The sequence below is a fragment of the Hyalella azteca genome, unplaced genomic scaffold (assembly GCF_000764305.2).
Source record: "Hyalella azteca isolate HAZT.00-mixed unplaced genomic scaffold, Hazt_2.0.2 contig15311, whole genome shotgun sequence".
NCBI lineage: Eukaryota > Metazoa > Arthropoda > Malacostraca > Amphipoda > Hyalellidae > Hyalella > Hyalella azteca.
In genome coordinates, this window is record NW_025945168.1 from 13,026 (window position 1) to 26,432 (window position 13,407).

At 35.7% G+C, this 13,407-nt stretch overlaps 2 protein-coding genes across 2 annotated transcripts; one reads left to right on the forward strand and one right to left on the reverse strand.

Moving 5' to 3' along the window:
- The first annotated feature begins 1,596 nt into the window (after positions 1-1,596).
- On the forward strand, positions 1,597-7,211 carry LOC125179131. The gene is made up of 3 exons (XM_047884360.1): positions 1,597-1,707; positions 5,525-5,694; positions 6,329-7,211. The coding sequence occupies exons 1-3, from the start codon at positions 1,699-1,701 to the stop codon at positions 6,702-6,704; spliced, it is 555 nt and encodes a 184-aa protein (XP_047740316.1). The 5' UTR covers positions 1,597-1,698; the 3' UTR covers positions 6,705-7,211.
- Positions 7,212-9,817: 2,606 nt separating this feature from the next.
- On the reverse strand, positions 9,818-13,051 carry LOC108674477. The gene is made up of 3 exons (XM_018162431.2): positions 12,607-13,051; positions 10,466-12,379; positions 9,818-9,936 (listed from the first exon to the last, which is right to left on the reverse strand). The coding sequence occupies exons 2-3, from the start codon at positions 11,719-11,721 to the stop codon at positions 9,867-9,869; spliced, it is 1,326 nt and encodes a 441-aa protein (XP_018017920.1). The 5' UTR covers positions 11,722-12,379; positions 12,607-13,051; the 3' UTR covers positions 9,818-9,866.
- Between the last annotated feature and the right edge of the window lie 356 nt (positions 13,052-13,407).

Below are 13,407 nucleotides of genomic sequence, written 5' to 3' on the forward strand. Positions count from 1 at the left end.
ATCAATTGACAGAATAAATAATTTAAAAAAAATTTATATACTTTTAAAATTTAATTTTGAAAAATTAATTTTTTCAATATTCGAAAATAAAATGAGAAATTCATTGTACATCTATAACATTGCAGACACTCAATACTTTAGAAGTGTTGTCTTTAAAAAATAATTTTTGAACGTATATTATTTCTAATAATCTCAGTATAATACCTTGGTCAAAATCCTTTCAAAGGCAAAAAATTTTATACTCAATGTTTATTTTACTACATAAACAGTGACAAAAATTATTATTTGTTACCATTCATATCGCCATGCATGTCTACAGTAGTAGGATGTAGGCGTCCTACAAACTGGATTTTGTTCGCTGAAAGTCTACGGACAATACTTTCAGCATTTAATTTACTTATGATACTGACATAAAAAAGTATAAAAATGTAGTTCATACTCAAAAACGGATATGAGCTGGCATTACAAATTTAAGCTTGGAGATTTAAAATTCGCCGAAAAATAATAACTATTACTAGTAGCATGGTCCTTGCCATATACGAATATTTCATGTGCTTATAAATGTTATGTTATGTTGTTTCATGTTATTATGTAATTTCATGTTTTATTTCATGTTATTTCATGTTATGTTATTTCATGTTATGTTATTTCATGTGCTTGTTATGTAATTATTAATGTATGCATCTAATTCCCTATAATGCGACAATAACCCTTCATTTATACGAATAGTGCATTAATTATAACAGTGAAATGAAAGTATAATCACAGCAACATGAATTAAAATTCTTGAGATTCTTTCACTAACCTCCGCACCTTGCGGCGAATCCTGATTGCAGACGCCATGGTTGAATTATTTTTTTTTATTAATTCAACCATGGCTGACGCCATGTGTAGCAGGACTTGCTGTACAATGCGAGCGCGACGTACAATGCGGGTACATTGCAAATCCGTGTAGCTTAAGGCGTAAAAATGCTTTTTTTGCAGAACTTTACAGTGTTGTGAATACAACAATTTATATATGTAAGTACTGTATTTAATAAATGTTCATAAATAATAACCACACATTGAGGCTTGAGCACAAAGTAATGGGCTATGACTAGTAATTGGGCTAATTTTGACAAACTCTTGTTCGTACGTTATTGAACGCAAAATTTTAACATTATTTTTGGTAAATTTATGCGGACAACTTTAAGCGTTGAATGGAGTTAGTTGAAAATTTACGGATCAGACTTATTTGTTTCTCCCATATAATATTCACAAATTCCTACATCATTATTGAAATTTAATTGCATAAACTTTCGCAAATAAGGTCATCACCAGGTGCTTAAATCTTATAATCAAAGTTTAGGTAAAACCATTGAGAATTTCAAATGAGAAACTCCCATAGAAGAAGTGTAACTGACATTGAACTTCACTCGATGAAGTGATGCGTCTCGTGCAAGGCACACTAACCTAATTTCATCACTTTACCTCAGGGTTTCCATCGATATATCTCAATAAAAATATTCCCTTGACACCGCGACGACAATGGTCACGCAGGCACTCCCTATATAAAGGAAGTTTGTCGTCATCTCTGCCCATTCGGTCACTGTTCGCAGGACGCAACACATCTCAGGACATTTGGTCCTCTGCTCTAGCCACACCAACGCGGACTGTCATAGGCAGGATTAACTCGAGCAGGGCTCAAAGCTTGAACACATGCAGCACGTAAGTGGAACTCCTTATATTTGTGCTCGTCAGTTAAATGAAATAAGAAGTTAATTACAAACTATAGATGAATTAAAATAATATTAGTGTAGATGCTTCTATTGTGCACTTTAATAAATCAGTAAGAAACTTAATTATGAACTAACTATGGATAAAAATAATATGGGTGGAAATCCTTCCATCGTACACCTTGATCAATTAAAATCAGAATCGTACAATGATTGAATTGAAATAACATGAATAGAAATTCTTCCATTATATACGGCGGTGTTATTATTCCATTATATATTCCATTACATCTGTCCATTATGTACATCTGTGCTATTCTTAAAAAAAATAACAAATAAGCTATGTAGGAATCATATATATATGAGTGGAAACCATTCCATTGTACGCATTAGTTATTCAAAACAAGAATTGAATAATGAGCGCTACATTAATTTAATAATATCATCTAATCTTTTATTGATGGCTCCTTCAAATTATTCCGACTAGGGTTAAAGAAATTCAATGTTCCAATGTGTTTACTGTACTGGGAATGCCGATGGTGTACATGTCTAAAATGATACAAATGTTTGTCAGCATATAGCGTTACATTGTTTTCCTTTGTGTTGCTAAGACAAGCAGAAACTCAACGCTCATTCAAGGCATAAAATATTGTTTATTTATTTTAATTGTAACCAAATAGTGAGTATTATTAATTTCATGGTATTAGGAAGAATTTTAATTAAGAAAGTTGTTTAGTTTATTCGTATGAAGCTTTTTAAAACTGTTGAAGGTTGTTCAAGGCAATGGAGAAAATGAAATTCTTCTTAATTAATTCTCACCATTTCTAGATTAAAGTTTCTTTTCAATGTATTAATTTATTCAATGTGTTATAGGTGTCCACACTAACATTTGTTTACTGACCTCCTCTACATATGTTTCGAACATATCATTCGAACATATCATTCAAACATATCATTCGAACATATCATTCGAGCATATCATTCAACTTCAGGCTATGAAGTCAATTGTTCAAAAAAATTGATCATATTCGATCTGTAAAACCCACTGTATTTCAAAACACAGTTTAGTGCCTACAACCGTTTCACATCTATGCTACCCGACCTCTGTTACAGGAAAGCTTTATCTATATTCCATTTAATTTCATTTCAATGTAAAGGAAATCCGACGAGCGGGCCGTTTAAACGTCGTTCCGGTATTATAAAACATTCATTTTACATAATTTCTTAGTTTTTCTCAATTTTTCATGTGTTATTCCACAAAGTTTTGTTTCCACTGACTCGTGAATAAATGAAGCAAGAGTTCAACTTAAGTGATGATGATGTAGGGAGTATGTCTTGATGCAGTTTCAAAACTCGCGAGGCTTGCATTAGAGTATAAAACTTATCATACTGGGTTATTAAACTTTTTACCAGGCATAGAAAGTCATGTGTCTTGTATGAAAAACGTGAGCCTAACAGCAAAAACGTAAACAAAAGCTTTTACTACAACCAAGCTTGATATGAATGTTTATCTGCTGAATAATACATTCGCTGGACTTGATAGTCAATTGCTATGCAGGATAAGTATAAAAAATATAACTCAGTACTCACTGCAGTGAGTGACAGAGAGCGCATTTTCTCGTCGACGAAAACTTGAGGTCACGGACAGACGGACGGGCAGACAGACAGACGGACATGGCGAGCACAATAGTGCATTTTTTTCATTAATGAGAAAATGCGCTAAAAAGGTTTTTGCTGTGCATGGAAAATATCATAAAGTTTTATAGTCATGCATGAAAATTCGACTCGAAAAAGTTTGATTATTCCTTCTTATTTCTAACCTCAACTGATAACATTGCTGCTGGTGTAAGAATTAGTTCCTGATAGGCTGACCCCTCGATTTATGAACTGTCATGTGGTTACTTGGATTTACATGAATGAGTTCCGTGCATGAAGTTCTTTTAACAATATCATAATTAATGTAAAAAGAAGTAAATAATTAGCTATAAATTAGTTTTAATTGTAACAAAGACGGAAATAAGGAGACTACAAGTTCTCTATCAGAAATTCCTGAGGTAAAAGATTGCGCTGATTTGAGGAATTACTTGCAGGGTTAATAAATCTGCAGCAGGTTAGTAGGGATTAAGTTTTTTAGTCTTCAGCAGGTTATCATATACTAAGTTTCATAATTTTTTAGCATGTCAATGCCGATAAAAAATTATGTAATCTTTGGAGAAATCTGCATGAAAGTAGCAGCGAATTCTCATAAAGTTGAATATTTTATCTAGAAATAGATTCTCCGATAAAAATAAAGCTTTCAAACTTTCTTTTGAGTTTACTTTTTGACTCGGGCCGAAGAAGAATCCCGTATTCTTCCAATCGTTCACTAAATTGTTTGATTGCTATTTACTGATGCATATGTAAACTATCCTGTGCACACGAGTGCTTTCGTCGAGTCTGCCTCCACTATAGCCTCACTGTCTAAATAAAACAACCTCAGCAAACATCCAAGCCTACATGGGTTTATTTACCTTAATTGGGTTTCCTGAATTTTTGGCTCAAAAAAATACTGCATCTGACCTTCAAAAATTCTCATGTCCACTACAATTTTCGATCGCTGCATGAGCAGGTTTTGTGAGAATTTTTTAGGGGAGCTTTCCCCACAGGACTCTTTTTGTTTACAACAAGCTGTGCAAAGTCGGGGCCGAGTCCTTGGGTAGATGGAATTATCGTAGAAATTCAATTTTCTTCTGTGCAAGAGCCTGCTTTGGCGCAGAACCGCCATCTGAAGTGACGTGCGTGCGACCAATTGCTGACGTTCTAAGGATTTAATTCAAGAAGGACAACAACAAAAATCTTTGAGAAGGACAACAAATCTTAATTCGAGAAGGACAAAAAAATTTGTTCCATAATTCCATAAAAATTGAGTTATATATAACACAACAACAAAACATAGTGATGTCAGCGCTGAAGAGTAGGCCTGATATGTGGCCTGTCCATAAAGTTTATGAAAGATAAATATTCACAATAGTATTACTTAACGTCGAATTGAATTTGATAAAAATGTTTATTCACAGAATATATTACGTGGATCAAGGAATGAGTCACAACTGGGACAAAATATATAGAATATAAATTAACGATTTTTATATCCTACTAGCTGGTTAAATCGGCATAGCCTGTAAATCCCTGTAATTTTTTAATCCTATTAACACGTATCCAGTAATTTATAATAAGGCTAATTTGTGATAGTTGAAAATAAAAGTATTAAACCCATATTTTCGCTGGATTATAACATAGAAACCTCATTCAACTCTCGTTTAAAAATAGTAAAAATAAATAATTTTCCTCTATTTAAAATTGAACTCAGATGAATTACGAAGTTTAGAGTAGTAGTTAAATTTAGATATAGCTATTTAAAAATTTAATTTTATTTTTTATCCAATCTTTTCCTCTTTTTCTTTCCTTCATTTTCTATTCTCCCAAGAAGAATAAAATTTCAGGTTCTAGTAATGTTCCGACAATATAAGAATCGTATATATCCTCCTTAACAGTTCCTATATATTGGGGTGCCAGGCTTCAAACACTCATTAACGCACACAAAAAAGTTTTAACAAAAATATTTATATATGTGAGATTGACTTTAATGAGACAGTCAGCCTATTAATCCTAATTAAGGTATCGGTATTTTTTGTCCAAAACCCACAAAGAAATTCATCCTTTCCTCACCTCGCCAAAAGTTTTCGTGGTGATGATGGCTTTAGTGGTGACCTATTAGTAAGAATGCCGAGATTATGGTGAATCATAGTGATGCATATTTTGCTCTGCAGACCATCTTTGTTACGACGGCAGCCGCGCTGCTGGTGATGATGGCTCTGGGTGATGCAACGGGCGGCGCCCGCTACAACGATTGCTCCAGCATCTGCCACCGCACGGGCATCATTGGGCGCTTCGCTGGGTGCCGCTGCTCCCTCACGCTCTTCACCAAGCGGGCCATGGGGTGAGTGGACACCCGCTTCCCTTTAAAGAGACGTCATTAACGTAAATATTGACGTACAGCGATGGCAGTGGTGCCATTGGAAAGAGCAGAATTCCAGCTTTCAGATGAGCACGAAAACACAAAAACGCCAAAATTCAAGATTTTGGGTAGCAGGTCCCCTTAACTTCACTTCTTGTTGTTTGTTTGTCTGTCTTCTACAAATCTTATAATCGATATTCTACATACTTCTACCTGTAAAATCGATCTGAAATTTTGCGCAATTGCGTTAAGTAGGATACAATACATGAATCAATTGACAAAATAAATAATTTGAAAATCACAAAAATTTATAGGCCTATCTTGAAAATTAAAAAAAATTATATTTATAAATAAAAAATAGGAAATTCAAAGAAATTCATTGTACATAGTAACATCGCAGGCCCTGGTCTCTTTAGAAGTGTTGTCTACAAAAAGTAATTTTTAACGCATATTATTTAGACTCGAGACGCAACAACCATCGAAAATATGGTTGTTAATTTATTAAAAGAATTCCGATGCAGCAAAATTGCAACGTCACAATGCATCGGAACAATTTGCATCAGAACAACAAGTCACTTAAAAAATTACACTGAATGAATATTTTTGTATTTTCCAGTGAAGTAGCAGCAGCTTCAGGCAATGCAACTCCAGACGGTGAGAATGACCCGGCTGGATTTGTCGAGCTTGACTTGGACCTTGAGCGTGACCACCACCCCACTCCTGACGAACCCCTGCAGGGTCCTCGCTCCTCCGGGCCTTGGTTGTCCCCCGAAGCGGACAACACGCCTCTTATCCTGCCGTACCCCGACTACGACATTGCACCGGCTGAGAATGAGTTCTTTGGTAGCAGGTTTTTGAAGGAAAACAAAGACGCGGTTGGTCGGTTCGTGAGAGATCGAGGAAACTTCCAGCTTAAGAAACGATTTGCTGCACGGCTATCGAAACGCAGTGATCCCTCGGTGAATCGAAACTTTGGGATCAGTAGACATTAACTCTTGTCAAGTTTCGTGATGCGCTGTGCCACAGTTATTCCTATATTGTGTAGCGAAGATGTGATAATTTTGGGAATTCTTTTATACAGGAGCGGTACCGTCATTATTGAAAATTATTGATTTTCTTGTAGACAAAAAGACTAAAATTTCAACTAGTACAACGAGAGAAATTGTATGGATATAATGACGGCTTGATTTGCCATTGTATGCCGAAACTGGAGGCAAGTATTGGATTGCTAAATTTACATTCTAACACGTATGAATGGGTAAATTGGGTTAACATATCATTTAAATTTGAAGCAAACCCACTACACGCTCTTTGCAATTTTGTGTCGATAATTCTTGAGGATTATGTTAATTAACCCATTAATGCCGAGACATTGTGAAATTTGATAATTACAATCGACTAAAATTTGTTCCTGGCCTTTCCATTTAACATGAACGGCGTATTGCAGAGCTGTATAAAAATTTTGTGTCAGTATTTATTTTACAGAGCGACCCATGCAAGGTGTGAAACAATAAAAATATGCTAGAGATGTTCGTTTTTTAATTTGTGTGCTACCATTTAATCCGTTTACCTAAAAGACGTACATTCGGAAGAATAAAATTGGAAACTGGGGTGAGTGGAGGATGAATTTCCTCTCTTGAGAATAAACTGGAAGAATAGAATCAGAATGCCAAGATACCGAGGCACGCTCATTAGTTTTAAAATATATGAATAATTGTTTGGATTGCCGCTACTTCATGGATTAAAGTATAAATTTCACCTATTGACAAGAGTAGAATTTTAAATTTGGAAGAAAATTATTTGTCGATCTTTACCACATGAAAGTTATGGATGCATGTAGTCGGATTAGTCAATTTAGATTTTTCCTAAGGACTGTCTCTATGTCTCTAAAAAAGTTTCAAATTTGCACTAAAAAATCACGCTTCAAATTTTTTTCGATAATTTATCTCACCAGCGCAAAGACTTGTAAATAGTTTTGAACTTAATCGTCAACTATATTGAGTCGTATTCTATTCCATCACTAATGTTGGTGATATAAAAAGCGTAGGGTAACATGGGGCAGCGAGCCCACTGCGGGTCACGGGCCCATAGCGGGTTTCTCGCTAAGTATGGCAGATATTGATCCGTGTTCTCTACCGCCGGTCGACAGTTTCACTGGGATGAAGTGTACGGATTTACGTTTTGCTAAGTGTTTGCGTTATTAAGTTCTTTGACCAAGCCCATGGGCCCATTGCCCCAGGGGTGGGGCAATGGGCCCATTTTGACACTTTTTACAAAATAATGTTTCATTAAAAATTGAATAACTCTATAGGCGCCTAATTCACATCATACATTCCTCATTAGTTGCACCTTTAAACAAAACAAAGAACCACCTCGTATCAATTAAAACTTAGTCAAAATTTTAGTTTAAAAAAAGTGGGGGGCGCGCTGCCCCACGTTGCCCTATGTAGTTACTTCATCTTTTCCGTTCACGTTTAACACTGGCATATATCCTATTCACTTAATGATTTAAATTGCTTGAATTATGAAACTTATTTAGTTATTATGTGCATGTCTGAGCTTTAAATAAATGGCCCAGATATATTCAGTGGAATAGGATTTAAAAGGAAATTACCATATATGACACTGACTCCTGATGTTCCAAGATGATTGATGTTTCATCATTTTATCTGAATTTATTAACCGACAAAGAAAGTTTTAAATTAATCAATATTTATATCTATAATTTCAGCTTATGGTATGTGTGAGGTGTCATTTTTGGCGATTTGTTGATCTCGTGCTTTTTTTACATGGTCCAGCGGCCTATTGTGATGTCTTCTCGCTTCCAAAAAATTAAAGACTCACATTTGATGGCGATTGTTGCTGATAACGCGGCGAGATCAATGGAGTTTTACTCACTAAATATTACTGAGAGCAAGGTAGGATGCTGATGGCGTCTTATATTGTAGCGCTGAGGGAAGGCAGTGCGAGAGACAAATTTATTTGCAAGAAACACTCACTTAAACAAACACTTCGCAATCTGGCACTCCTAATTTTTATTATCTCGTGTCTGCAGGAAACAGACTTGTTATGGGCACGGAATATATTGCCGATATGCGAGTGGTTCATTAATGGTAGAATCAGAGAAACATTTTTATTATTTTATTTACTTTTGTTTTTATCTTTTTCTTTTATTTAAATGCTAGAACCAAATCAAAGAGTATTCTTAGGTGCACACGTGAAGTCACTCCATGAAAATGCTTTATTCATGATAATAATGATTATTTCCGTGTAAGAGATTAACTAATGAACTATATGCTGTGGAACGCTTGTACATATCTATATAATCTTATATTTTACAACTTATTCTAATAATTAAATGCAATGCATTATGAAGAATATCTGATTGTTTCAAGTCGTATGCCTATGAATGAAACGAGTAACAATTAATTCGAAATGCAACAGTCAAAATACGAACACATTTATTAACAACCAAAGTCAAGTTTATTTAATCTGATGCAAATTTTGGTATTGGGTTCTGAATTTTAAAGTCCCTGGATTAAAGTTTTGAAAAAATCAGCACCGATTATCGTGAAACTCTACGACATTTAGACAACGGGAAATTATTTTTGAAAAATTTTCCGCGAATATTCATTAATTTAACTTTCAGATAAATGAATGTTGTGAAAAAAGTGTTGACCATTTTCACCACGCATCACGAGCATAAAACGAACGTCGCACTGATACTTTATTTTGCAAGGGTCAAAGTGGACCAAGACAACCCACACATAGGCAGAAAGTGCTTTACTTTTTGGACAAACTTTCACTCATTTTCTGAGTGACAGGTCGCGTTCTGATGACATGGAAACGCGTTTTTAGATCTGCATTACACGCAACTTGAATCCTGTTTAGTCGACAATATGTTAGTGGAAATCCAAGAATTCACATCAAAATGAATAGTTATTTTAAATAATATATATCATATAATGTAATATAAAATAATATAGTATAATACAGGGTGAACCAGAATTAAGTAACCCTTTTAATTTGTTAATAAATAAAAAACTAAGAACGTTATGAATATAATATAATATAATATAATATAATATATTTTTATTATCAATCTTCAATGTTGGGCCAGTCTTCTCTATGATCCAATAGAGGATGTTGAGGTCTCAGTCGTCGTAGAGCTGTGACCCCTGCAGCAAGGCGCCTTCAACTTCCCGGTGCAGTTCAATAATCGGCCTGCAAATAATGCTTTTCATAATATGAAAGATATATTTTAATAATTATTGGAGGTTTCTAAATGCTACCTCAGTTGTGAAATAAATATTTGCCAGCGCTAAAAAATATATTGCTTAAAAATATGTTTTTTTTTGCGATAGATTTTTAAGTATTAATGGTCAAAATGTTACGAAAACTTCTTGCTTCAATGATGCATTACTGTAGAGACGGACTCGAAACAAATTGATCTAGATTAACCTTTTTGATTTTAGAACCTTAAATAATATCTCAGAAGATAATGCTCAGTATTAAATATGGAATAAGTGAATGAATATACCCATCCAATTTCGATGAATTTAAACAATCTATATGGTAGATTTTTAATATAAAATTTTTGGCTAACTTCCTTTCGAATTTTAATGAACAGCTAGAAAATACCTTTGTCATCCGAAATCTTCATTATTGAAAATTATTTTCATAATTTGAAAATGAATCATATTACAAGATTCATAAAGCAAAGTTTTTGTGCCATCCTTACAGTGTTGCTCACCCATCCTCTTTACCCTCCCGCTCGAGCAGCGATGCGCCGGCGGCTTTAGTGATTTTCTTGCCGAACTGATTAGTGGACAGCAGCTGCAGCAGCGGCCCCACTGCCAGCGCTGCGACCAGCAACAGGAGGAGTACCAGGGCTGTCCGGTCGAAGGCGGGGAATTTGATGACACGATAATTATAGTTGAAAATTCCCCTGCTTGGCCTGAAGTAAGGTCTTCTTATAATCCCCGGGCTACCGCCAGGAGGGAGAGCGAGTTTGGTTGATAATACTACGGGGGGTTGAGAGGGACCAAGCATCTTATGACCACGAATCTTGACCTTTGAGGCACTTGGACGCAGAAAACGATTTAAATTTACTCGACCGCGTGTGGACAGAGCGCTTGGTAACATGTATCTTTCTGTTTGGCGTTCAGCAGATCCGCGTGTCAGTTTGTTGGTTTGTGGAAATATTGTGCGGATCTTCGCACTACGATGGATCAGCTTGATAGGAGTGGGACCCTCCGAGTTGTCTGCAGAGCTACGGTCCATCCTTTCTATGTCTCCAGTCTGCTGGAGGAAGGGTTTCTGATTTTCCTGAGACTTCTTGCGAACAACAAAGTTCTTTTCATAATCTGACTTAAGTGGTTGCGGAATTTCCCTGTCAATAAAATTTTTTCTAGCGACTTCTGCTGTAACGGCGACTCGAGCATTGGGCTTTGTTTGGTTAAATCGTTTACTTTGTTTGATGTTGTTGACCTCATTGTCTGTGTGCTGTACTAGGGCGCCGTTCATATCACTAACACCTTCATGCCGAGAATATTCCGTAAATTGACCAGTGTTTATTTCTTCATTCCCTTCAATTGGTGTAATGTCGTCGCTAACAATTTCTGTTTCCTTAAATTGAACTTCGTTAGCCTGTAGCGAAAGCTGTTCTTCATGCTTCATTTCATCGTCACTTAAGTCAAAGGCTGCAATGCCCTGGGCTTCCCCGAAACTGAAGCCCACGTAACTCGGCCCATGTATTGTGTCATCTTCAAATTTGTTATCGGCTGCAAGATTTTCATCCGCTTCCAGAGCTAAATTGTTTGGGTCGCCTTCTTCACTGATCGAATAATCGATTTCTTTCAGGAAATGATATTCGCCGTTACTACCGGCGGACCAATAATCTTGTAGTATCTCAGACGAGGCTGTATGAGGCTCGATTTCGTCATCAACGATGAGAGTCTTCCGATAAAATTGCTCAGGTTGAATTTCCAAATCTGAATTAGCATACATTGCTCAAGTATGCCTTTGCGATTCCTCGCGACTAGCATGTAGTTCAACTTTGTTCGAGTCTAAGGTATTCTATCAAGCCTTTGTTTGCAAAAGCCGCTTGTTGATTGTGTGAGTGTCATAAATTGGAAACGTCCTGCAATGTTTAAAAATGAAACTGATTCCACGTGCACATAAATAAAAGAGGATCAAGCCCTGAATATCAGATTGTTCTAAACCTTTGATTGGACAATGCAATATCAAAGTATATTAAAATGTACTGGACTGTCACAGAAATACGTATCATGAAGACGACACTAACATTTATTTACAACAAAAATTCCATGCTGCCTACATTATATGTAAATTCAAGAAAAAAAACTTTGACGCCCTTTGGAGTGTAATTTTGAGGGAGAGCTGCCGTCTGTGCAGAGAACCTATGAAAAACCATTCTTTGTGGCAAAAAAAAACATATTCGAGCGAAAATGAATGAAAAGGTGTGCAAAGTTATTTGGAAGTTACTGCATCATTCCTTAATAAATATTAACATATTTATGAGCTAGTGGGTGCGTAATGCGGATGAAAGAAAAAGTATGACGAAGCTCAGAGTGTTTCCTGATTAAATTTTGACATCATTTCATCCAAAGCGACGTGGACCTTTTCCATGAGCTCGTCATGTGAACTGTACAGGGTTAAAAGAAAGAAAAATATATTAGTATATTATAAACTGGATCCTAGAGCGAGGTTAGTAGAAAACAATAATAATAACATTTGGTGCAAAAAAACTTTTCATGAAGGAATGCAAAAATAAGTGATAAATACATTTCTAACACTCAAAAACTTAATCTTTACCATCACCTTATGTTGTCAGTATCTCACTAAAATGGGTTTAATTAAGAAATGTCTTACTCTTCATTCCACCTGGAGAAACTTCTCTTTTTTCTTCCCAAATTGATGGTGGATCCAACAGTGAATAATTTGAAGATGGAGATGAGGAGCAGCAGCAATAGGATCGGTGGGATAGGATCTCCTGGAATGTTCTTGCGATTGCGCATCCTTGAGCTAATCTTGCGCAGCGCTTGCTTGAAATAAGAATAGAGGAGCGTCATTTTCGCCACTGCTTCCGGTTTGTCACGTTCCTGAATTTTTTCTATTGATGATTTGTAGATGTTATATGTTCCCAGGATCCAGGGGAGTGTCAGTGAGTGCTTCCTTTTTACAATTCTTGTGACGATCGTGATCTGTGAAACTCTCTAGCCTTGGCCGAAACTGATAGATTAAAATATCTCTGATTTGAATCGGTGATAAGTAGTTATTTTTACGTGTGGGTGATTTAAAAAGATTACACCGACAATTCGTCTGAAACATGAAAAATTTTAGTGCAGTTCAATCGTTTACCAATATTTTTGGAAATGTTGAGAAATAATTTTGTAAGTAGTGCATGCTGGATGAACAATGTTGAATTCTTATAATATTCCTGTTAGTGTGCAGTGAGTGTTTTTGACAGTGTTTTTCGAGGAATATCGGCTGATCCGCAATCAATTTCCGCATTGCATTGGAAGCAAAATGCAGGAGTATACATTAATTAGGCTAGAACAGTATGAAGTACAGGTAGATATTACGCGTCTTGGATTACAAACCACCTTGATTTTTTTACACAGGAATGCAAAATTGTCCTAATATCTACTTGTTCATCGATCTTTAAATTAT

Bases quoted from the DNA above. Each gene is read 5' to 3' on its own strand.
- LOC125179131 (XM_047884360.1), top strand. The intron at 5,695-6,328 runs GTGAGTGGACAC...TGTATTTTCCAG, and splicing joins TTCACCAAGCGGGCCATGGG to TGAAGTAGCAGCAGCTTCAG.
- LOC108674477 (XM_018162431.2), bottom strand. From the start codon at position 11,721: ATGTATGCTAATTCAGATTTGGAAATTCAACCTGAGCAATTTTATCGG. The intron at 9,937-10,465 runs GTGAGCAACACT...CATTATTTGCAG, and splicing joins CGGGAGGGTAAAGAGGATGG to GCCGATTATTGAACTGCACC.